This window comes from Acromyrmex echinatior, chromosome 3 (assembly GCF_024713525.1).
Source record: "Acromyrmex echinatior isolate Ae372 chromosome 3, ASM2471352v2, whole genome shotgun sequence".
Taxonomy (NCBI): Eukaryota; Metazoa; Arthropoda; class Insecta; order Hymenoptera; family Formicidae; genus Acromyrmex; species Acromyrmex echinatior.
This window is the reverse complement of record NC_141854.1, coordinates 7,103,446-7,129,548: the sequence shown is the minus strand read 5'-3', so window position 1 is coordinate 7,129,548 and position 26,103 is coordinate 7,103,446. Positions and strand designations below refer to the sequence as shown.

The following is a 26,103-nucleotide window of genomic DNA, read 5'->3' as shown; positions in this document are numbered from 1 at the left end:
TCGACGTGCAATTTGAATGATTACACATGCAAACTGTGTTCTAAATTTACTGCCGGCGCTGAAAATCTTTAGTTTACGTGCGTTATAAGACTTTTAACACTAATAATGAATTTTGGAACACAGCCGTAGTATATAAATTTACATCGAATTATTTAAGCACTTAAGGGGATGCTGGAATGACGCTCTAACTTGATCGATGTCAACTGTACAGATTTTTAAAATTTCAAATAAAAAAAAGTCTATAGTGACATCTTTAATTCATTTCTTATATTATCATTCTGTCTCACTCAAACGCATACATCTATCCTTATTTAATATATTGCAACGCCATCTCTTGCAAGATCGAATACTTACTTAGACACAATTGCTTTGTTTACCATTTCGAATCTTCGCTCAGCATTCGTATACACGTAATTTGCAGATCGATATAAATCTTTCTTTTTAAGCCTTTCATCTTAGTTTCATAAACTCAGTGTTGTTTGTGTACGTAAAACGCTGGGTGCTAAATGTCGTTTTGTTCATATGATTTATAAAACTTTTATATTAAGGAAACATTTATGTCAGAGTAACGTTAAACGAGTTAAAAAAATGTAAGTTTTTAACTTTTTTTTCGATTTTAGCATAAAGACTGCGGCACCTCCCAATTTTGGTTTGTTTTAATCTGTAAAAGGATTTTTCATTCCATTCAGTAAATTCAAAGATTTACATCGATCTGCAATGTTCCGACAATTTGATTATTCCAGCATCTCCTAAAGATCTACGTTTATTTTTGTTATATAATTGAACCAATAAATTTATCGTACGCATCGATATCAGCGTGGGTTTTTATTTCAGATTAAATATATTTTTATTACATTAAAAAAACACAAATCTAAATAAAAATAAGCCAGATTTCATTGAATATTGTTGGATATCGCAACAATGACAAAAACAGCTGTCGCGAGATCAAAAGTATATAAAGCATGAGACACCTTCATTACTCAGTGTAAATACGTTTATCAACATTGATTTGTATTAAAAAAAAGATTTTTTTTTATATTTGAACCATCTTCATATTTTATATAAGTTTTAATATCAGTGAATTTTTAGATCTTATCAGTTCTGTTTGTTTATAAAACGTATCATTAATGTCTTATCAGAAAAACATTGTATATATCAGATAAAGATTGTCTGATAATAAGACGCCGACCATATATTTCATGAAAAATATTGTTCATTAATTCAAATGTAAAAATTTATTCAAATTAAAAACATTTTAGAAACAGATTAGACTTGTTATATCTTGTTATATGTAATGTTATAGCTTGTTATATGTATTAAGTTTAACTTTAATCAATTTAAAAGACGAACTTTCCGTTATTCAGTTACATTAAAATTATATAGAAACATCTCTTAAATTTGAAATTGGATACATGAGGAAAGATGAAGAAAAATTTCTTGCTTTAAATGACAATAGCTGTACTTATTTATAAAAATATTCTTTGTATGTGTAAATAGTTGTACATTATACGCTAAAAATCGAGATAAAATTTTTTAAAGAAATAGATAAGAAACAGGTAGAAAATAGTATTTACGTTTATAATTAGATAATTTATTGAAGAATTAGAAATAGTATATAATATAATATTATAACAGATATACAAATAGAATAAACTAGAAAAGTATTAGGTGTTGGAATTAATTCGTAGCGTTTTACAAGAGATGGCACAAGCAGTACACTATTTCGTTGTTACCTATAGTTCTGTATACATTGTAAACATCTATCATAGGACGTCATTTGCCGTACATAACCTTTCTTGAAATCATAAATAACAATACTGTATAATTCATTGAATATGTCAAAATTTGTGCCAGATAAAGTGTTTTTGCGGGGAGTTTTGCTTCATTACTTTAATATGAACAAAAGTGCAGCTGAAGCTCATCGTATTTTAGTGGATGTGTATAGTGAACATGCTCTGGCTGAGCAAACGTATAGGAAGTGGTTTGCACGTTTTAAAGCTGGTGATTTCGACTTGGATGACAAGGAGCGACCTGGTCAGCCGAAAAAATTTGAAGATAACGATTTGCAGGCACTGCTCAATGAAAACTCATGTCAAACACTTAAAGAATTATCTACGTCATTGGAAGTTGACTTCTCAACAATAGGAAAACATCTTAAAAGTTTGGGCATGATCCAGAAGGAAGGATATTGGGTCCCATATGAATTGAAACCAAGGGATATTGAGAGACGTTTTCTCACGTGCGAACTGCTGCTTCAACGGCAGAAAAGAAAAGGTTTTTTGCATCGGATTGTTACCGGTGACGAAAAGTGGATCCATTATGACAATCCAAAGCGCAGAAAGTCATGGGTTAAGCCCGGCGAACCATCAACATCAGTGGCAAAGCCCAATATCCATGGCTCAAAGCTCCTGCTCTGTATTTGGTGGGATCAGAAGGGTGTCATATACTACGAACTGCTAAAACCGCATGAAACCGTTACTGGAGATCTCTACCGACGGCAACTGATGCGCTTGAGCCGTGCATTGAAGCAAAAACGGTCGGAATACTTCGAAAGACACGATAAAGTCATCTTGCTGCACGACAATGCTCGCCCACACGTTGCAAAACCGGTAAAAACATACCTGGAAACACTTAAATGGGAAGTGCTACCGCACCGTATTCTCCTGATATTGCACCTAGCGACTACCACTTGTTTCGATCATTAGCTCATAGCTTGTGCGAGCAGAAGTTCACATCTTACGAAGATTGTACAAAATGGTTCGATTCCTGGATTTCATCTAAAGATGAACAGTTCTTCCGACGCGGTATTCATTCACTGCCCGAAAGATGGTCAAAAGTAGTAGAAAGTGATGGGAAGTACTTTCATTAATGTATTTTTTAATGCTCATGTGAAATAAATAACATTTTTTCATTAAAAAAACGCTACGAATTAATTCCAACACCTAATAAAATATTATGAATAATATTTAATATTTGGTTGATATCCTAAATTCGTTAAATCTTTTATCACAGTTGCTACAATTTCAGAAGAAATAGATTTAGGTGATGCACGAGATGGCCCTGCATCAATGTCAGTAAGAAGAGCCATTGCTATTTTTACAGCCTGTATTCGATTATCTGCAATAAAGAACCGATTTTGAATAATAATGCATTATCAGATATAAAAATGGTACCTACCATGTTTCATTATAGCAATTACAGCACTTGAAAGCTTCTCTTGCATATCATTAGCTTTTATCATATCTCCATTCTTGCAAACAGTAAAAAGATCCAATACAAGTTCGGGAAACATATTTAAACTGTTTAGTATAAAGGAATCCATTCCCATTGCATACGCAGCGGGCACTAACTAAAGAATCAGACCAGATTAAATATATTTTCATTAATTTGCAATAAAAAATACAAACCTAAATAAAAATAAGCTTATAGAATATAGCTAATAAGTATAATCAGTAATTAGTAAGAAAATTCTCCTATTCTAGGTTTATTTTTGCAATCATCCATCGGTTACTCAGTGAGTAAAGGACACTCATCGAGAATCTACTTACTGACCAATTATTAACTACTTTTAGTTTATTTTTTATTTATAAACCGCCTAAATCTTGATCTAAACTAATTTTTATTTTATTACCTGATTATTGCCAAGGAAAATACTAAATTTTCTGTTATCGGCACGTAACGCTTGCACTCCTTCTTCTAAGTTGGAGCTAGTGAATTTTATACCCACAAACGAAGGTATTTTATCACCAATTGATTCAAGAAATCGTCCCATGTGTACTACAAAATATATAAATTTACAGATATACGATAATGATATTTATTGTGAAATATGTGTATATAATGAAACTCTTGTCAATAATGTCAGTTGATTATTTCTAGTATGTACTAAAATATCGAAAGATCGCTTACTATTAACATTAGTCATCACAGGAAAATGATAATATAATAACGGTGTCTTTGGTGCCGCCTCACCAACTTTTTCCAAGTATTCAATTAGTTGTTTAGGGGTGGTAGGCTTGAAGTACAGTTCTGGTAAGCAGAGTATAGAATTTACGGGCAGACTGCTTGCATGTTTTGCCTGTATATTATTTCCATTATGTTGATTAATCGCAGGAGATAGTACGCTATTCTATGCGTATGATAATAATTATACATACAAGTTCGATAACATCGGGAAGAGGTGCACCTCCTACTTGAACCATCAGATGTTGCTTTGTTTCTTCCACTGCCTTTACCCAAGTTTCGACAACAAGTTTCCTTTCGGCAACAGACATTGACATTCCTTCACCATTTGTTCCATTAACTGCAATAAGAAACATAAAAAAAGTTATTATTCTGATTTTAAATAATTATTATATAATATTATATATACCTGTTCTTTTTTAAAATGATTTTTATGCAAAATATTTTTTGACTAAAATTTAATATATTAAATATTAGTATATAAAATATAATTAAAATTAATTTTAGAAGTAACTTACCAAGTATACCTTTAATTCCTTTCTTTGATAGATGCGTTGCATATTTTGATATGACTTCCAAATTAAGTGATCTAAATAAATACCAATCATCATTACTCAGTTTAAGTTTATTTCACTTTAATTTTAGTTATTATTTATAGAATTTATGATTCAATTTTAATTACTCATTGATAGTAAAAGGAGTTAATACTGGAGCAATAAGACCTCTGTAGGTGTATGACAATCGCTACAAAATCATAAAATATAAATTTTTATATCTATAATACTATAAGAAATTTGTATTTTATTTTATTTAACTCTAATTAAACGCATGATATATCGCAAACATATGCAAATAGATTCCTTTTTGAAAAGATTAATTTGATTTGAATGTACCTGTTTTATTCCTTATTTGAATAATATAGATTGTGCATAGTTGCGGTATTTACTACAAATACAGAAAATTTAATATAATATACATAACGTAAAATATAGATTTTCAGTATTCGCAGTGAATAACGTATTCTCTACATGTAAAGAAATTACATCACAACTTTTCGGATAAACTTTTATTTTTTGTTTAATAAACATTTATCAAAGAAAGCGCAGTAACATCTTGAAATTGGAATTTAAATTTTTTTTTTACTTTTGGAAGTAACAATAGTTTTGAAATAAAAAAAGTATAGTAAATCTCTCTATTCTGAAATTGTCGAAATTAAGTTATTTTTTTATTTTGAAATTATTCTATAATTCTCATTTTTTTCTTATGGAAAATTGAAAATAAAAGATGATCAGAATAAAGAGATAAACCATATGCGAAAAAATTTTTTTATGGAAATAATAATACGTATTTCTTATTTTAAAAATAAATACTTATATTTTAGAAATAAATATTTATATGATATTTTAAAATATTTTACTAGAAATTTTAATATTTCAATTCAATTTTAAATTCAATCTATTATTATTTACTATTATATTTAAGATGTTTAATAAATTATATAATATATAAATATAATATATATATAAATATAATATTATATTTATAATATATATAATATGTATAAATATAATATATATTATATATATTATATAAATTGTTTTTATATATGCATATATCATTATTTTATTGTGTACATGTATATTATTTCTTGTGTGTGTGTACAGGGTGGTCCACTTAAATTGATCATCTGAAATATTTCTATTATTTTTGATAATATAAAAAGATGTTTCAAATGAAAGTGAAACGGTTTCGAAGGAGATGGTCATATTTTGGTCATATTGTTTTTTCTAAGTGGAGGCATCAAATAGATATTATTCAAATCACTTCAACTTTTTTAAATGAAATTGTATGATTTTTTTTACACAATATGTTTCCTCTAATTATTCTGCATATAAAAGTATAAAGGTAGTGATATAAAAAACCAATAGTTTATGAGATATTTTATACTTTATTCTGGCACATATTCACATAAAATATAAAATAACTTGTAAACTATTAATTTTTTGATAATACTTTTATGAATAAAATAATGAGATGAATCAGTTGATGGAAAGAAAATACATAGTTGCTTATTTAAAAAATTCCATTTTGCATATCTTTTTAAAGCATGTATTTTCTTTGCACCAACTGATTCATCTCATTATTCTGTTCATAAAAGTATTAAGGTACGGTTATCAAAAAATTAATAATTTACAAGTTATTTAACACTTTATATCAATATGTGCCAGAATAAAGTGTAAAATATCTCGTAAACTATTGGTTTTTTTATATCACTACCTTTATACTTTTATATGCAGAATAATTAGAGGAATCATATTGTGTAAAAAAAATCATACAATTCCATTTAAAAAAGTGGAGGTGATTTTCATATCTATTTGACGCCTCCACCTAGAAAAAACATAACCAAAATACGTTTCCTTCGAAACCATTTCACTTTCATTTGAAACATATTTTTAATTATCAAAAATAAATGAGATATTTCAGATGGTCAAGTTAAATCGATCACCCTTATATACAGGGTGTCTAGTAAGTTTTGACAAAGCGTTTGTGTGTAGATAAAGTAGACTAAACTGAGTCGAAAAGTTCTCTATCACACATTTTACAATTTTCGCAATAGTTAATGAGATATTAATTACTAAAAATCGTTAAATATTGGTTTTCAATAATTTTTTAGTTAAATACTATCAACTTTACAAAAAAACAAAAGACAAAAACACATACATAAAATACATTATATGTATACTAAAAATTTTTTTTATTTTTTTGTAATTGATACTGTTTTTAATAGAGATAGTGATTAGTATTTACTTTTAAAGCGATATGATTGAATATTTTTCGGAATATAGTATGATTCTTTAGCTTTATTCAAAATTTAATTCAAAATTTTACATGATAACAGCACAATCGATCTTTTATAGTTTAATGTATAGCTCAATAATTATGTTGATCGTATTTTTCAAATTATATGTGTTTTTTTACTTTTTATAATTATATACGCAATGTGCAATGATAAAAGAATGAAGATTGTGTTTGTTTAAATATTTATTTGATTATTGTCTATATTTGTGCAATAAATATCGTGTATGCCATATACTTACAGACATTGTGTTGTCAGTGCGATGGTTACATAATACCTTACAAGAACAGTGATGCAAAGAGAATTAAACAGCAGCCTATAAATGTACATTTTCCCGTCAAGTGTTGATAAGATTTTGTTTGCAAAACAAAATGTGTATATGCCAATGATAGAAGCATTAAAACTTAGAAAATTAAATTTATTAGACAAATTGAAATATGCTCTATAATTATTGCAAAAATGTAATTTTTTTATGTATTTTGGTATATATAAGATTGAATAATTGATAATATTTATATACAAAAGGAATATAGTACAAATACAAGAATTAATGAAGTTGACTTTGATCATGACATATAATTAATTAACCGTAACACAATAGCAACTTTATTTTTTAATTTAAATTTTTAGATTTTAAGTTCTATTTTTTTAATAAAAGATAATAAAAAGATAAATAGCATCTTATCAAAAAAATATTGTTATGTCAGATAAACATTATCTCGTAAAACGCTACATATACGTTTCATGAACAAAATATATCAAAAATCTAAGAAATCTAAGAATTCAGTTAAATTAAAACGTTTTAGAAATATATCTCACTATTTTGGAATTGTCGAGATAATTCAATATCTAAATTATTTTGGAATCTCTACAATTTTCTTATTGTTATAGAAAATTAATAAAATTTGTAGAGAATAAAAGAGAATTAGAATAAAGAAGATTTGCAATACATAAACAAATTTATTTATGAAAGTAACTACGTATTTCTTATTTATATCTTTAATTAAAAAAATCAATTATTGTATTTTTTTAGCCTAATTATATCGTGACATAAATTTTATATAATTCAAGAAATGTATTTTTGATTATATTAATTTAAAGAACAAATTTTATTATTTGATTATTTTAAAATTATACAGAAAATTTTCTTGTTATTTCGTTCGCAACTAAAGAGACCGCTGGTTGAGGAAAACACGAAGAAAATGATTTCAGAAACTTTTTTGAAGAAACTTTTGAAGATACAAGAGTTGAATGTATATACGTATTTTACGCAATAAAACATGTACACAGTTCGGAAACGCGGACTTCTTGATCATATAAGCCGATGAAATCGGCATAAGAAAACATTAAGAATGCAATTTCAATTCGAATATCGATTATGAATAGTTAAGTGATACTTAATACCAAATTAACTCCGAGATATCGAGTGACTGACTGACTGACCGATGTGAATGCTTTTCATTATTCTGTTGTTGAGAATTCTGAGCCTCACAATCTCGAGCGATAACACGTCGACCAATAAAATGCTTGAGAGTAAAATGCTGATCAGCTGTTATTGATATCGCGATAATAATACTCGAGCATCTAATTTCGATAATTTGTTTATTATTTAAAACGCGTATTTCAAAGACACACACTTTTTAATGTTTTATTTAATTTGCAATTTAAATTACTTCTCGTTAATTAAATTGTGCTTAATTTAAGAATACAGCAGTAGACGTTAATAGAGATTTTACGGAACCTTTTTAATACTCATTCAGCATCGTGACATTTAGCAATATTCGTCAAACCACTTGGTTGCGTCGCGCCTGACGCCGCGAACTTTACACGCCGTGGTTGGACGGTTTCAAACGCTCACCATTCAAAATTATTGACACCTCAACATTTTGCTATTAATATTTTCGACTCAGTTTTTCATGAGGAATACGTACACGGCTTTTCTGGTTGGTCTGGATCACCATATCAACTATAGGAAATTAAAAGTTAGGAAAAAATTTTTATATGATAAATTGAAATATACTTTGTGGTTGTTGCTCAAAAAAGCGAAAGTGTAAAAATTAATATTTTTTAAATGTATTTTGTTGTATATATCATAGGCAATTGGTTATTTCAGGAAAATAACTTTTGATTAACCAAATGCTATCTGCCTGGTAAAATGGCTTTCGCCAGTTTCTAATGCTATTTTCCTAATTATATTACTTAGAGACGTCCCTCGATCATCTTCAATTTTAATGAAATTATATTCAACGCGTTTTTGCATGAAACGAAAGAATCTAGTAAAATGTTGTGCCTAGTCCCGCAAACCAAGATATTAAACATTAAAATGTACAACTATTGAGATTAGAAAATATGTCATCCCTCTGTTTCAGGGCCACACGACTTCTATTGTTATATTATTATATATAATTATATTTATTACTTATTACTTCTATAATTAATATTATTATTATATTTAATATAAACTATTGTATAGGTCAATTTGTAAAAATTAATATAAAATGAGGTTGCTTGAGGTCAACGCGCGCGTAGCGCGCGCTTGTGGCTAGTCTCAACATAAATTTCGCGTAATTCAAGAAATGTATTAAATTTGATTGTAATCAATGAAGACAAACATCTGTTCAATTATCTTAAAATTATATAAAAATCTTTCTTATATTTAAAATTGGGTATATGAAAGAAAAAATGGAAAGAGGGAAGGAAATTTCACGCTTAAAAATAACAATACCTACTTATTTATAAAAATGCTCTTTATGCTTATATATTTACATGTAGATCCTTTTTCTCAACAATGTCAATAGTATTAATATATTATTGTAATGGTAAATTCGCTATAAGTTTTCAAGATGATCGCATACTTTTTTTTATTTAACGGATATTACATGCTTCTCTTTGTTCTTCGAAACGAGAACAGAGGCTACTCGAGTGTTTACATAATAACGCCAAAGAGAATTCTATTAATGTTAGCGGCTACTCGTATAATGCTCGTTCTTTTTTATTTTGTAATAATTGTTTAAATGTGACGAAATCCTACGACATACTGTACGCGTACTAGGAAAGAAGTTTTCTGCTTTAGCGGTAACATTTTTTTTTGTTTTGTCTTACAAATCTTTCGTCGTCCATCTTATTCTTCAAGCATCGCGGTTTAATAGCGATTGTAATGCATGAAATATGATGGCTCGTTACTAGATAATAATATCTCACAATAAAGTTCACAAAATTTTTTTTATTTTTTGACCAATCTATATCTGCATATTTTTACGAAAAGTATAATTTTATTATGCACGTACAACAATAACATTTTCGAAAATTTGTACACTAACTGGCGGTTAAACATAAAAGTTTACAACAGGTGGTGACAAAATAATACTGGATTAAACGGATTAAGGTTAAAATTTTTAATAAGAATTCACAATATATGTTCAAAAAGTACATCGAACGGCAGAACGCTTTTTTCTGTATTTTTCATACCGTTTCCAAGACGATAAATAAATTATTGTAAATAGTTGTAAATTAAACGCTAAAAATCATTGAGATGAAGTTTTTTTTTTTTTAGAGAAATAGGCAAAAAACGATCAACCTGATTCCCTTCCCTCTGATAACTATATATAGTCATTATTATTCGGCGATTTAACTAATTGCTGCATAGTTCGTTAACTCGTATATATAATTTTCTTTCGACGGTCATAGCAATACTTGTTGACGATGAGCCGGAGAAAGCCATCGACAAGAGACGCGGGCAGCGACCGCTTGCAAGATAAATGCGTTACGAATATGATAAAATTCATAAATACGCAATTTGAGACATCTCATGTCGCATTTGATCATATTTCGATCAGAGACACACCGTGCAAAGTCGGTGCCAGCCCGATTGCGCGCGACGAGAATACGTCTCTTAATTGAATTGTAAATATCAATTGTAAATGTTAATTAATTAATCAATTCATCTGTCTTTTTTTAATCATTCTATCTTACTAACTATCGCATCTTTCATCAAGATTAAGTATAATTCTGCTATTATTCTCTTTCTTTGACTTTGAATTATGTTACGCAAAAATGCCGCTCGACGGCCCTTCGAGAATACGTATGAATATACGATCATATTTATATATATTACGCGTGTTTTTTTTTTATATCAACATAACAGCTACCAAAAAATCACGGATATGTACAATTAGAGATATGCCCGTTCGATGCATCAACCTCATTTTGAATGATATATAATTTGCATCAGATTTTAGAGTAGAATTTTTTTCTTTATAATTTTATATATTGACGCTGACATTGAAGTATAATAATCATTTGAAATCTAGCATCAAGCATTAAGTGAAATTTTACTTAAGACTATAAGTAAAAGTTTATCCTGAATTTTGACGCGAATTATAGATCGTTTAAAGTGTGCTTCAGCATCTATTCATTCGGCCTTTTGCTTCATCTCTTTGAGGATAATCTTCCGTTCGATTTCTGTCGTTCTGCCCATCTCTCATTCTTTGTCTTCTTCCTTTCTCCTACTTTCCTCGTGCGGTCCGCACTTTTGACTGACGAGGAAAACGAGGAGCCTTAATACTGGTACCGTTTATATTTAGGATCGGCTCCTGGGAGCTCCTTCGGTAGTTTCCTTAATCAGAGTGGTCCCAAAAATATTAAGAAGTAATCGTTTCGTGTGTGCGCACCGCTCTTAATACAATCATCTTTTAAATACGCTCATCGATTTCTTTAATGTCAGCCTCGAAAACGAGATAAAAAAAGATAAAAATTGAAAATATCATCGAATACAGATCGTTGAACATGTCGTATAATGAAAACAATATTGCGTTTTATATATCGTAAGGAAAAGTAAAACGTTTTATTTATTATCTCAATAAATAAATTCTATTCAATACTGAATAATAAATAATAATTAAATAACAAGTAATAAATGTTTTGTGCGTGTCGATGATAGCTATTAATGGAGTGAGTAAATTAAATAGTCTGCAGTGAATAACGTATCGTTATCATTTGAATAAAGTAGAGATAATTTAATTTTACATATAATTCATGTAACATAATTTTCATAATTCATAACAGAACATCGAAGTGCATTTTGTCGAATTTTATATTAAACTGAAATCAAAGTTACGAGTGAATTAAGTAATTGGTTTTATTGAGGAAAAATATAAAATTTTAAATTGTGATTTTACAATGGACAATGTTGTCTGCTAACAGCTTGCACGCACATTGTTGTGACATTCGGCGGCGGCACAGCGACGAATGGTTACAACGATTGCAATCGAGATGCAACGCTTGATAGATACGGTCCTTTTACAATCGATGATCTTGATACGGGGGTTTAGTCGGAGGTCCAAGGAGCGTCGAATATTAATTATAGTAATTAATTAATGTTATTAGTAGCCATTGTTCATTGCTGCTATATACATAATGTTCCTTGAGGATGCTACGTATTAGGTAAATACTGTTGTGGTATACCGGGATGTACTTTGATTTCACAGTATTTAGTATAAATTACACGTAATGATGAAAGTATATGTGCGTTTGTTGCGCTTGCCAAATTATTGCGCGATTTCATGATTTATTAGACTTCTGATGTTAACATTTGAGAAATTTTAATGCATCGTAGCTATTTGCGTGTATAAGGTGATCAGTAAACAAAAAAACTAAAAAGAGGAAAAGAGATAGGAATAGGTATAATCGATTATTCAAATAATTAATCGATTATTTTCTTTGTCTTGAGAACAGGAGTGATGAGCAAGATTATCTCGATTTGCACTATAATCGAAAAGTGCAATCACATCTATTTATAATCACATCTATTTAATTTTTAAAAACAAATTTTAAAACGTTTTTTAGAAACAAATAGTCAGTTATTCTTATTCATTAAAAAGAGAAATATTTTAGATTTTTACAAAATATATTGTAACTTCTTATCTTTCTAGAAGAAGAAAAAGAAAAATTATAACGGAAAATATGTCAAATGCTTTCATAAATACAAAAACATTGCAAGCAACGAAAAATACATTTTGAAAAAATGAGACACATGATCACCTGACTACTCGCAATATTGTCAAATGAGTCGGTAGATAGTAAATTACATGCTGGTTAGCATGTTTCTGAAAGTATTTTATAACGATTGCAGTAACTAACGGTATTATAAATACAGTTTGTTTTTATTTATTTTTCTCATTTGTCTTCAGTAATTTGATCTGTAAACCGGACTAATCTGATTGTTTTTATCTTTCTTTCCACACTTAGCAAATAAAACAATTGTTTTCGGGTCGTACTGATCTATTCTCTTCTATCAAATGATATTTCTTTTATCTATCAAATAATGTTCTTTTTATTTTACTTGTTTTACTTATTCATAATCAAAGATATGTGTACAAATAAAATTGCCCAGTGTGTTTATTTCTCGTTTTTTCTGTTTATCTGTTTCGCAACATTTGGTCTTTTATGTGGATACGTGATATGATTACATATTTTCGGAAAGATATGAAGGATAAGGAAGGAAGTGGTATCCAAAAATATACAGAGTCCCCAGTGACGTCGCGAAGCATTTCTCGGAGAAAGATATGACTAGTGTATATATTTCTATATTTTTCTCATAGTATTAAAAAATCCTGGTGTTTTCGTGTCGTACAGCTGTACAGATTCGCCTAAAAAGTCAGTCTGCGGAGCCGTCTCGAAAAAATATAAAATATTTGGGACGATTCGGACGTGGAAGACGGGGCAAGGCTATCTCGCGACCTCACTGGTTTGCGACGTCAGATTCCATATTGTTTCTCATTAGTTAATTAATTAACGTTATTAGCGAAATTATTTTCCATAAAATTAGGCTACCGGCTTCGAGTGTGCGACGAAGATCGTCGACGCGCGAATGCCTTGTCACGTGAAAAAATAATCGAATAGAGCAATAGCACATTCGGACGCGGTTTCCATCGACACTCCTTGGTCTCGTATTTATAGTCTACGTATACATACGCTCGCTAAAACAGTCAGGAGAGAGGGACGGTAATCGAGAATGCAACACCGATCTACCCTCTAGCGTTAACAATATATGTATAGTAAATACGTTCTTTAAGTAGCAACTCCCAATATACATTATGATATTCTCATCGGATTCTACACTCAAATTCCTTATCACATGGTTGACTAGACGCAGAAAGAAATTATTAACATTAATAGAGCGAACAAATAAAGTGCGATAACAGCGATATATAACTTTATTATAGAGCTTTTACGCGATAGCGTAACTCTCGTATCAATGGAAAACCTCAGGTACGACGTAAATGATAAAAATGATGCTTATGACGAGAAGTCACATGAAGCTACGTAATTTCTTTGGAGATGCGATATATCGATTAGACGAAGGCGAATCCGATATATTTCAAACGGAAACACGTTCGAACAAGGAAGCACTTCCAATATGTCTAAACATTACGAATATGTCACGGATCTAGAAATCACTTAGAATCGTCGTTTGGCAAAAATGTTTAGAGATCGCCCGGTGCGATCTCCCTCCTTCTTTCGTTGTACAAAAATAATAAAATCAGGCGTGACGCGTGATATTTAATTTTTTGTTTTGACGCGCCAGCGCGTCTCTATCGAACGCGGAAGCTGCAGCATCAATCCGCGTCTGATACAAATTTACTGCTACATAACAAAATCCAATATGATGCTTGGCTTTCATGCGAATTTAAGGGATTTAAGAATCGTCGCTTTGCCACTTAATGATTGTACTACGTCGTAAGTTTAGATATATGCTATATCTTTTTTAAAACTCTTGAAAAATCTTTGAAAATGGCGGCGTAATAATCTTCATGTCGGTATCGTTCGATTCTATTTGAAAAGTTCGATTTGCCGAAGTTATTTTCTGCGATGGCGATTTCATTATTCAATATTTCGCTCAAATATCGTGGAGGTAATCGAATTTAACAATGTCGCGTTGTTTTCCAGACATTAAAATTTCCCAAAAAGTTATTCTGCTCTTTCTCGAAGAAATGATTTTTTTTTCTTTTCCTATTGGAGAAAATTTTTTTGCATATTATCACATAATTAGTGATGGAAACACGTTGTTTGATATTTCTTTATATATCGCGATAGATATTAAGTATTCTGATCGTACCACTTGTTCTATCATTCGGCTTAACGACTTACAGATTCTAACTTGTTTCGATCGTCCACGTGACGCTTGTATTACATAAATTCTTGATAAAGTGAAATCTTTCAGCTTTCTGAAGCTCTTCTTTTAGTTTGAGATCGCACCTCGACAGGATCATCGGCATGAAAAATGTTTCGCAAGACCAGAACTAGTTTCTGATCATAGTAATTAGACTACGAGCTTACGGGTGACTTCTCCGAGCGGCGAAGATCGATGATATCGACGACGCCCTTGACTGCCACTATGATTTCCAGCTCATCAATTTTCTGAACGAGACCTTCTTCAGTTGAAAAGCAACATTCAGTATGTCAGATTCACGCGTATCTTCTCCATCAGAATGAACTTCTCGTCTACGTCCCGACATCATTAACCGATGTCTCAGGCCTCTAGAAGTGGGGTCCGACAGTGCTTCCGAAACAGGCACCTTTTCTTTGCTGGATCCTGGCAGGGACACCGATCTGCCTACGGAAAATCCCTTACTGAGTCTATCGAGGGTCGCTGGCAACAAGTTCCGTCTCGGAATGGCTTGTTCTCTTTCTCTAAGGATAAACCTGCCGAGAGTTTTCCAAAAGGCTTGAGTGGTATAAACATTTTCATCGTCACTCAATACTCTTAACTGACGATTTCCACTTCCGACAGCGCCCGCACCACCCCATTCCAGCTCCTCGACCAGAGCAAACTTGGTTGGGTTCTCCATTCTTCTGGCCTTTATCAGAGCTTGCGCTAACACGTCCTGAGCTGAGCTGCTTATCGGCACACGTAGAATCGCATAAGGGATCTCCGGCGAGACGTTATAAATGCAGACTAGAAAGGTGTCTGCCTCGTCCCATATGTGAGTGGATTGGTCCCTCGTGTTGGAATCGTTGAGCTTCGAGTGGCCGGCCGTGCTCCTGATAGAGGCGAGCCACGCTCTACTGCTTGGATCGTCGCCTACTCGCTTCAACAGGAAGCGGCCTTGCCCTTTCCACAGGGCCTGTGCTTGAAGGGGATGTTCTGTAGGGTCCAGCACACGTTGAGTTGGTAACTCTTCCTTGTCTCTTTTCTCCCATCCGCGAGACACTTCCTCTACCAAAATGTACTCATCTACATGATCCGGCGATATTCCTGCTTTCTGTAACGCCTGCAGCATCACCTCTTGCGTAGTACTCTCCTGGGTCACTTTCAGGATGGTGTACGGTTCGTCTGGTATCACGTGATAAACCATCAGGAAGAACATTCGTCTCTTCAAGGTGACACCACCCAGGGATCCGGGATCAACGGTGCTCAGTTTCTCAGGTTCTTTGCTCGACGAGAGACGCTTAGATGACTCTTTATGATCGCGGCAGCAGGTGTTATAGTCCAAACTCTCCTCCTCCAAGCGGGAATAGATAAAAAGCGTAGAAAGGGCTAATGGCTTGTTTTTACAAGATCGTAATCGTACGTGTCGATAGCCAGGTCGTAGACATTTAAGCGGTATTACGCGTTGCGCGATCACGTGATGAGAGCTTGCTTCGATAACACCGAAACGTAGGAAGGCGAGATCTTTGAACATCACTTGGAAGCAGAATTTTTCATTCCAGATGGGATTCAAGGCATTGTTATGGATCACCTTTGTTTTGTGTTTCGCGCAATCGATCGGTATACCGACCAACTCGACCTCAACATATGTGCTGGTGACGAAGTTTGTAACCGAAACGTATTGTCCTGAGACTATTGATAGACTTAAATGTGCAGAATGCAGCCCGTCGAATTCTTTGTCCCAAGGGTTGAATCGTCTGTAAAAACATTTATAATTGTTTAAAAAAATTTTTTAAAATGATTTATATAAGCGTTCAGAAATAATTCTTTATTTAACTTTTTTTTTTTAACATACAAAAACGTTCTATTATAGCAAAGATAAATTTTTAGAATGTGATCAGAAACAATTATTTGCTTATGATTTATAATTAATCGATTTCTTAAAGATTGTATGCTACATAGCTACATAATTTATAATTATTATTGCTGCATAACTAGAAAATTTATAAGAAATATAACGGAATATGAATTTACCTGTACATCATATGTCCTTTATCCCACATCACTGAAGGTTTTCTAACATATCCGCATTGACCGCTTTGCTCAAACATGGCTGAGTTCAAATTTAATCCCGCGTCATCAGTTTGATAATTCAACGCAACCATTTGGATTCCAAAAGCCCAAAATATTACAGGGTTGAAATTTGTGGAATCAATACGCATTCCTGCGGGATATGTTCGAATGAGTTGAGTTTCAGCATGAGCGACTACGCCTAACGGTTGTTTCCTACAGATTTTTTTCGCTGAGCTTTCGTTTAAAGATGAACATTGGAAACAAGCCGGCATTCCACGAGTGGATCTAATAACATAAGAACGGAAACATACATACTACTATGTTTTTTTTATTTACAAAATCAGTATTTGTTAATGCCGATGTGATAATGCCGAAAAAGAAAATACGAAACGACGCAAGAAAATAAGAATAAACTAAAAAAAAAATATAATAAAATAAATATGTGTGATATATAAGTATAGGAATGAATAGAGAAAATATTTTACAATAAAAAACTGACCTGAAGATATTATCGATGTTGCTACCGCCGCTCGCGATCGAGGCAGACGTCGAAAGTGATTGCGGCGATCCTGATGAGGAAGCTATACTGCTAGGTCCTATACCGGCGATGCTATGCCTCTGAACTGGTCCTGTATGCGATTGATGACGTATTTTTCCTGATCCGACTGGCATGGTATTTAGTCCGCGAAATTTAATCGCCTGCAGATAAATTACCAAATCCGACAATTCCTTGGCTATCTGGCTACTTTGCTTTTGCGTCTTGTCGTCCATCCCTGGATCCGATTTTAAACGACCGTGCGGCACTTGGCCGCCACCCAGATATCTCTCGTAGCTCGAAATCGAATTATCTGTACGTAATTAATTGCACGTCAAGTGATTCGTTTCAGTGAATTTTTAATTGATTGCAATTACTATAATATATTTCTCGAAAGCAAGGAAGAGAGAAGGTTGGATTTATATTAAACTCAAAGATAAAAGGATAATTAAATAGGATACAGTGACAATAGTAGCCACTGCAACATATTTAGATTAAATTTGAACTTAGAAAGGTTCTTAAGAACAGAAATTTATAATGAATTTCAATATCCTTTTTTGAGAAAATATATATCTGATTAATGTTAAATTTTCCAAGTATTAATAATGTATTATTTTTACCATCGATGTTGTCATCCTCATCGTCATCCTCTTCGTCGTCTTCATCCTCACTAAAGTATTCCACAACTGATGTGCTGCTTACATCAGTCCGCATTTGCTTCATGGAAGATGCGCGATCCGTCATAAGCATTTTTCCTCGATGACTAAGGGGTGTGTGCGATAAGGGGCCGGCAGGATCAATCACCAGCTTCTTATTTTTTATCAAAATTCGGTAACGAAGTTGCGAAGGCGAAGGCAGTTGAGGATCGTCACTGAAGTCGGACTCGAAGAGAAATTTCGTCACCAATTTCTCGCCAAAAACAGACTGAAATGATATTATATTTTTTATCATAATTTGATAAAAAAGGTGCGATGATAATTACTAAGAAAATACAATTTGTTAGATAATCAATCGAATACCTGAAATATTTGAGCCATACGAGCTTGCTGACTTGGCGAACAGTGATTTTCGATGGAAAGGATTACGGGATAAGGGGAACTGACAAAGGCGCTTCGATCTATCGCTTCTACAACCGAGCGAAATGGTATTTTTGTAGTGAAAGTGTGACCATGATAAATCAATGGTGATCCATCGTCACCGTCCCAACAATCGAGCTCTACACAGCGACATCCGGTTAAAAGTACCTGCACAAATTTTTGTTGTCAAACAATAAGTTTTATACGCGCTAATTACTACTTCGAATGGAAATTTGCATAACTTATTTCACACGATTCAAAGGAATGCATATTTTTAATTGGCGTAATAAATTTTTTCATAATTCTTGGATATATATACTCTCTGAAACTTAGAATGAATCTCATTTTTACAGATTGAAAACTGAATTATTCTTTTGCAAGACTGAAATTCCACTTCAAAGAATTTACAAAATATATAAATAATTTTTTACCTATTTATATATTTTATATTTTACTGAATAATGATTATTAAATAATAATGCATAATTTGCAATTCGTTATAATGAAAAGAAATTAATATTCTAATAAAAATAATTCATTTTACTTCTATAAAGTTTATTACGCGAGTTTATTTTTAAAAGTCACAGCGTACCTGCGAATATAACTGTACGGAGGACTCTCCTTTGAGTTGATGTCCGGTTAAATATGTGTTGTGGGAACTTGCAATGTAATATTGCGACAGAGGCTGCTGCATTTCGGTTTCGGACGGTGTTGCATACTCGTTCGGGAAGGCATAATTGTCCTTGTCCATCATATACCGTGCAAAACCCTCAAAAGACAAACACCACTGTGTGCGAAGTACTGGATCCGGTTCGTGCCTCTGAATGAGAATAAACGAGCTCATTTGATTGTGTTACATCACATTGGTGTGAGCGCGCGCGTGTAATGATGTCATGACAGTCGCATGAGGATGGGAAAAAGTTAAGTCTTCCATTTCCAGATAAGGAAAATTGAAATCACAATTTCGCCATAAGAGAATAAACGAAGGATCGTTTATTGTCTTCAATAAAAGCAGTTTATTCGCAAAACACTTTAACGGTGGTCTGACGTATAAAATATTACGGGATATTTTTCCTGTATATCCGAAACAAAATTGTCAGAGAAAAATGAGGCCGTCCAGTAAATATTCTTTCGTGAGTGAATTTCTGACCCCATAAGCATTTACCTTGATCAGTGTCTTGATTTCGTCGTCACTCAACTTTTCCTGCTGCCGAGATTCCAGAAATTTCGTAAATGTTGCTAGAGTAATTACTTGGGATTTCGACGTATCCACGCCCGAGCAATTATTGATTATACTAGCCGCCGCAACAGCATCAAAGATTTGCTTTTTTTGTAGGTTGCTGCCCGTCTTGTATTCGTGACAGTCAATAGAGTTGTTTCTCGTCAACAAACCTGGCACAGGTAAAATGTTGATTTTTCATTTGAAATAATATTTAAAAAACTAGTACTCAAATTTATTATTTTTTATTATAAATAAATATTTTAAAAAGTAATCATTCATAGATTGAAACTAATGTAATTATGGTAACCATTTTTGATAAAAGTGGATATTTTTAACAAATATCGATAAACGTACATATGCTATGCCAATTAGGATGGTTATAATAAAACTTAATAGTGTGAATCTAATTTATTCCATGCAAATTATTATTAAGTTAACTCGCATATCTATATTTAAGAATTATTATTGCATTTCCATTATCACGATTAAATATAAGAATTATTTTATGCATCATATTCTACTTTTTCTTTTAAATTTTTACATAAAATTTAATGATTATATCGGCTCACCGATTCTTTGTGGAGTGGCATCACTGGTTTGTCTGAGCACTACCGGGCGGATGTTAAAGTCCCTTAACGATCCATCACTCTGGCTACGACATGTTATTGCTAATTGGCCGAACAGATCACGCAAATCTTTTCTGGCTCGTAAGCTGAACGATCGGAAAAGTGCGACGAACTCCACAAAGTTTAATTGTGTCTCGTACATCATCGAGGTAGTGCGCGTTCCTTTCATGTGCCAAGGAGCCTCAAAGCCTCCTGATATACCACCAGATCCGTTCTTGTCCTTTTCTCTGGCGACACATAACAAACTACGCACAAAATATGCACGCGTTATTGCGACGTATACAAGAAAACTTGTCGAGTATAATATAAATAATTTAAAGGTTTTTTTTTTATAAAATTTATAAAATTTTCTTTGTTTCTACATTTTTCTTATTTTAGGAGCATATTTTTTCTACATCTTAAAAATATATTCCTAAAATATTCTAATTATTTACATCTAAAACTGGCGAAATTATTTGGCTTAAAAGTCAAGAAGTTCAAACGAAAAAACTGTTTATTATATTTAAAAGGAGCAAAATTGAAAAAAAAGCAAGAATCTAAAACATTTTATAACTTTTTTTCAAATTGTCCGAAAGGTATTGTCACGAAAGACTGTTTTCTCATCACGTTATTCATACAATTCTTTTTTTTAGATATTATTACCTCTATATTAATAAAAAAAATTCTGAAATATTGTTAATGCATAATAAACATAAGATGCTACAGCTGCAAAGATTTGTTGCTTAAAAAAAAAAAGAAAATGGCAAAAGTTGTTCATTTTTATCACTTTAGATGAGAAAACTTTCTTAAATTCATAATTCAGATTTATGTTCAAATAAGTTTCAACACGAAGTCGTAAGATTTTCTATTCCGATCTATATAATTCCCGACCTATATAAATCTTTTGCTCAAAATCGATAGATAAAGAGAATTTGATGTGATAAATCAAATGTATGAGAGGATGATGTACCTTTGAAAAGCGGAGTAAGGCAAGTTGGAAGTAATACGGTCGGCGGAACCGGGTGGACTACGTGGCGGGATTCGATCTCGGCTTGCTCTCGGTGACGCTGGTAGGATCCTCGTTAAAGACTCTCTGCTTCCAGCGATATGACGAAGAGGTGTAACGCACAGACCTCCATCCGAGGTCGAGGAGTCGTACTGTTTTATACTCAGATCCTACGTTAAATCAAAACTATTTAATTCGATGAAGACAGTTATTTACAAAATGAAATATGGCATTTGGAGTAATCTGGATCTGTAATCTAATTTACGTTTATTGTAAAAGATGCGAGATAAGCCTGTGTGCGAACCTTGGTCAAAGCATGAATGTTGCCGATTGATTTTGTCTTTTTGCCTTTAACATTTCGTCTGCGTAAAGTGCTGCTGCTCGTTGGAGACAGCGTGCCAACACTTTCTGTCATAGACCAGTCGCGACCGCCAAAAATGCGAATAGCGTCGGCTGTCGTCGGCTGCTCCAAGCCTTCTATCGGCTGTTCCAAGTACGAAAAGTATAACTGAAGATATTTTTCTTTTAACCAGCGCGATCTACGATCTGTTAACTGTTGTTGTCGTTTGAGGCCTCGCAATATCCAGCATAATCCCATGTACCATATTCTGAAAGCAACATGCAAATTACATAATTTATGTAGCTCGACAATACGCAATTTAACAATAAATTATTAGAGGGAATTGTTAGGCCCGTTCAAAATACGTACGAGAGAAAGAGAGAGAGAGAGAGAGAAATGTTTGATATTAACCCACTACTAATCAATAATTATATCGAATTATGAACGTATCATTAATATACTATTAATAAACTCAATCTTCTGGTGAAAAGATGGATTAATGGCATAGTAATTAACTTGGTAATTTTTTACGAACAAGTTTGTGACATAAATAACACATAAAATAATTAAATTAAGAAAAAATATTCATGAAATAATCTCAAACGTATAAATAAAAAAAAAATTTTCTGAAAAAAAAAACATAAAATTAAGCATCTTTAATTTCGTTAATAAAAAATAAATATATTTTTATTTTTTAAATTAAATTATACGAAATATGGTGATTTTGAATCTCCTTTTCTTTCTCCGGATTATTAGTAAGAAATATTCAAAAACTAATCGATGCGCGCAAAACTAGAGAAATAATTCATACGTACTTGCTAAGAGCGGGAGGGCAAAGTAGGAAGATCAGTCGATTGTCCGGAAGATTGGAGCCATACATAAGGCCGATGCAGCAGTCGGAGCCAGGTAGGCCGTATCTCTTGCAGATGCTCCTGAGATCAGCCTCTCGATCGCGATCGCAACAGCCGATCATTATCTCTTTCACCGATCCCAGGTCGAGATATCCCTCCTCCAAAGTGACAGAAGCGCAGTCAGCCTGCTGCTGCGTGTACCTGCCGACTAGGCCCGCTGGTATCGCATCCTCCGGGTTCGTGGTTAGCGAAACCTCTGTGAGAACGGCACCTCCAACTTGCGCCGTTTTTAAAGGACTCCAGGGTGGCTTTTCCCACACGAAAGTGCCACAAGCGCGATCGACGCGTGCGAACACCAATGCTGTTCTCGAGGTACCACCCTCACAATCCCAATGCACCAAAGTCGTGCCATGATGTAACACCTGAGATATGTAGTTTTAAGGAATATAGAAAACCGCATGTATTTCTTAGATCGATGAAAAAGGTTCTTCAATTTTCTATCAATTTATATTAACCCTAGAACGCTGTTGATATTCTGATACAATGCTGTAAATTTTACGTATGAAATAGAGTATTCTTAATTAATATATTAACACAAGATTTTAATACTCTTATAATACTTTCCTTAACGAAATATTTGTAATTTAAAACTTTATTAAACACAAATAATCTAATAAAACAAGTAATCAAACTCTCGAGAATGTCAAAAAAATAAAAACAAATAAGAGCTAATGAGAGTTTTTTGCGCGCTTATTAGTGTGAAAATAAAAATCCTTTATTGTCGAAAAACTATAGTATAATTATATACGCATAATAGTTACAAATAATCTAATTATTAACTTAAAAAAAAAAGAAAGAATAAGCATAATATATTCAATCTTAAAATGATATGGAATATATGTAGTCTAATGTTTTCTCATAGCACTTATCAATAAAATACAATATATAACATAAATCTGTTTAAAAATTGAAATTGCTTATCACGCTCTTTGTTATAATATTGATTACCAGGAGATTGAAATTGATATATAACGGACTGAATTTTTAAAAACTTGTTCACGCTTTGATGGATGATACTAGAATGGTGCTCAATTTGGCTTCAGCTTTTAATAGATAGATTGGGACCCCTGCTGATCGCTGAAGCATAGCTCACTTGCATGTATACGTATATAGTGTTCTAGGGTTAAGTTAAAACCGAAGTTCTTTGAAAAGGGAATTAAAAAATTTCAAATTTTAGATGGAAAAAAAGGATGAATCGAAGGCTAGAAATTTTTGTTTAATTTTGCCGAAATTTTATTTTTAATTTTATAAATATTTGATAATAACTTGATCTTTTGCACATGTTTAATAATATTTGGTCACTGTATAATATTTGACACATCATTTTGCCTGTTATCAATTTTTTAATTATCTTTCTTGACCATTGTATTATTATCATTATTAGTAAGGAAATCTAAATAAATTTCATAAATTTAACTAACTTAAATTTCTATAAAAAATTTCTGAAATAGAAACTCTTACCTTTTCATAAGAGTTTCCAAAGAAAACATTTAATTTAATATTTATAATCGACATTTTGTATATTATGACTGTAGTATACACATTCATCAACTAAGTGGTTGCAACACTTTTTTCGATGGGTTTCGGAATGCAGCCTGCTCGTCGAGCGATTGATTCTTACTTATGACTCTAACTTTAAGTTCAACCGTTCTATAAACAAGGCTGAGTTCCAAAACCTGTTGAAAAAAGTATTGCACCTTTTAGCTGATGAATATATTAGGTGTTGGAATTAATTCGTAGCGTTTTATAAGTGATGGGAAGTACTTTTATTAATGTATTTTTTAATGCTCATGTGAAATAAATAACATTCTTTCATTAAAAAACGCTACGAATTAATTCCAACACCTAATATATGTATGTAAAAGCTTTTGTATTTCTGTACATTTTGTCGCCAATTGACAGAAATAATACAACGTAAATGCAAAAATATAAAACAAAATGTAAATACGTAACAAATGGTCTATATTTGATTTTGCTCGAAACGTTGTTCTGCCAGTATTTAAATTTAGATGCAGTAATAATCTGGGAGTTGTCGTTTTACTGGATTACTGTGATAATGTCATGTTTAAAAAGAAAATAGAATAAGCACTTTGCTGTTAATATAAATATATTAATTCAGGGTGCACGCGTAAGACATTTACTTCTCGCTACTACGAGGTTCTCGCAACTGCGTCACACGAAATATTCCGTGCTTCTACAAAGTATTAGACGGCGTGAGTGCATTTATAACACTGATGGGGCTCGTAATGTACTTATAACGGCGTTTACGCGGTCGTTTCTAAGCACGGTATACAGGTGGACATTTATTGCACGTACGCTCGCATATGCGCAAATTTGTGCATTTGGCTAGAGTTATTTATCGATAACGTAGGCAGTTACTCAAATTCAAAATTTTCCATCACATAATGTACAGTCTAAAGGTGAATAAGGAAAAAAAAATATATATATATATATATATATATATATATATATATATCGAATATTGAAATACCGGCGCGTTTAATTTTTCAAATGTGTAGACTATATTATACTTTTTGTGCAATTATCGCATTGTCGCGAATAGAAAATAGAAATAGAAGTTAATTATGTGCAAATGTCGAAACATAATTTCAATTCACTTTTAATTAGTTACAATTATTTGCTGGTATCAGTATGAACAAACACGCGAAGAGCAGGAATTTAATTAATTAATTTAATTAATTTACGAAATGTTAGCGTTCCTATCCATTTTTATTTTTGTAGTCACATTCAAATTACCTTTGAAACTTCTCACGTTTACATGTCCGGCATGCTTTTCCATTAAAAAATACTACCCGTAATTTAACATCACAGAGTTGTAGATTTTACGATGGTTTATCAGAAAAGTGCTAATTTCACTACACTTTCAAGCTTAATTTCTGTCGTTTAATTTTTACGATTTTTAAAATTGAAACTACTCTTTAAATATAAAGGATACCTCAAAAGTATTTGATTATTTTCACAGAGAAATTTAAAGTCAAATTTTTGTTAACAAAAATGAAGACATTCTGAATTTATAAAATATTATTTTTTAATTAACATTAATTTATATATTATTATTAGTTTAATAGAAGAATACAAAATTCAAATTAATAACAGAAGAAACAATTAGAAAAGAAGTATGTTTAATATTCAAAATTGTAAGAAATTTCAAGGATCGAATTTTCGTTAAATAAAGATGAACATCATTTTAATTAAAAAATAGGCGAAAGTTCTTGGATTACTAGCAATGTTAATATTATCACACTTGTATTATTGATGCTAACAATATGCGTAAATATTTGACATGTTTGCATTCTCTGAACATTTATTGGTACCGAACCTGTTATATGAGAAAGTTATTCACAA

At 32.0% G+C, this 26,103-nt stretch overlaps 2 protein-coding genes across 6 annotated transcripts in view; both read right to left on the bottom strand.

The window, feature by feature from the left end:
- Window positions 1–1,569: 1,569 nt before the first annotated feature.
- Window positions 1,570–9,402, bottom strand: LOC105151806 (N-acetylneuraminate lyase). Of its 4 annotated transcripts, none has more exons than XM_087404390.1 (10): window positions 8,222–9,402; window positions 7,062–7,136; window positions 4,646–4,707; window positions 4,482–4,552; window positions 4,158–4,303; window positions 3,910–4,078; window positions 3,632–3,777; window positions 3,178–3,349; window positions 2,949–3,117; window positions 1,570–1,664 (listed from the first exon to the last, which is right to left on the bottom strand). In XM_087404390.1, exons 2-9 carry the CDS (start codon window positions 7,065–7,067, stop codon window positions 2,954–2,956), a joined length of 936 nt encoding a protein of 311 aa, XP_087260516.1. In that variant the 5' UTR covers window positions 7,068–7,136; window positions 8,222–9,402; the 3' UTR covers window positions 1,570–1,664; window positions 2,949–2,953. The 4 variants fall into 4 exon arrangements, with proteins under 4 accessions (XP_087260516.1, XP_011064032.1, XP_087260517.1 ...); XM_011065730.2 differs by having other exon boundaries at window positions 8,225–9,402; XM_087404391.1 differs by lacking the exon at window positions 4,646–4,707 and having other exon boundaries at window positions 8,225–9,402.
- A 147-nt stretch (window positions 9,403–9,549) lies between these two features.
- Window positions 9,550–26,103, bottom strand: part of LOC105151783 (1-phosphatidylinositol 4,5-bisphosphate phosphodiesterase epsilon-1) — a 129,177-nt gene continuing 112,623 nt past the window's right edge. For both annotated transcript variants that reach the window (XM_011065689.2, XM_087404388.1), the window contains 11 exons: window positions 22,642–23,099; window positions 21,791–22,094; window positions 21,451–21,656; window positions 20,445–20,746; window positions 19,819–20,045; window positions 19,246–19,473; window positions 18,597–18,821; window positions 18,198–18,501; window positions 17,542–17,890; window positions 17,004–17,327; window positions 9,550–16,726 (listed from right to left, as the gene is read on the bottom strand). In XM_011065689.2, coding sequence (XP_011063991.2) covers window positions 15,214–16,726; window positions 17,004–17,327; window positions 17,542–17,890; window positions 18,198–18,501; window positions 18,597–18,821; window positions 19,246–19,473; window positions 19,819–20,045; window positions 20,445–20,746; window positions 21,451–21,656; window positions 21,791–22,094; window positions 22,642–23,099 — 4,440 coding nt within the window. In that variant the 3' untranslated portion in view covers window positions 9,550–15,213. The remainder of the gene's footprint in view (window positions 16,727–17,003; window positions 17,328–17,541; window positions 17,891–18,197; window positions 18,502–18,596; window positions 18,822–19,245; window positions 19,474–19,818; window positions 20,046–20,444; window positions 20,747–21,450; window positions 21,657–21,790; window positions 22,095–22,641; window positions 23,100–26,103) is intronic.

What these genes read in the sequence shown, in the direction of transcription:
- LOC105151806 (XM_087404389.1), bottom strand. Translation starts at nt 7,390, where the DNA reads ATGATCAAAGTCAACTTCATTAATTCTTGTATTTGTACTATATTCCTT. An exon ending in TTCCCGATGTTATCGAACTT is followed by an intron (nt 4,079 to 4,157) that starts GTATGTATAATT and finishes AATAATATACAG; the next exon opens with GCAAAACATGCAAGCAGTCT. An exon ending in TTTTCCTTGGCAATAATCAG is followed by an intron (nt 3,350 to 3,631) that starts GTAATAAAATAA and finishes CTGATTCTTTAG; the next exon opens with TTAGTGCCCGCTGCGTATGC.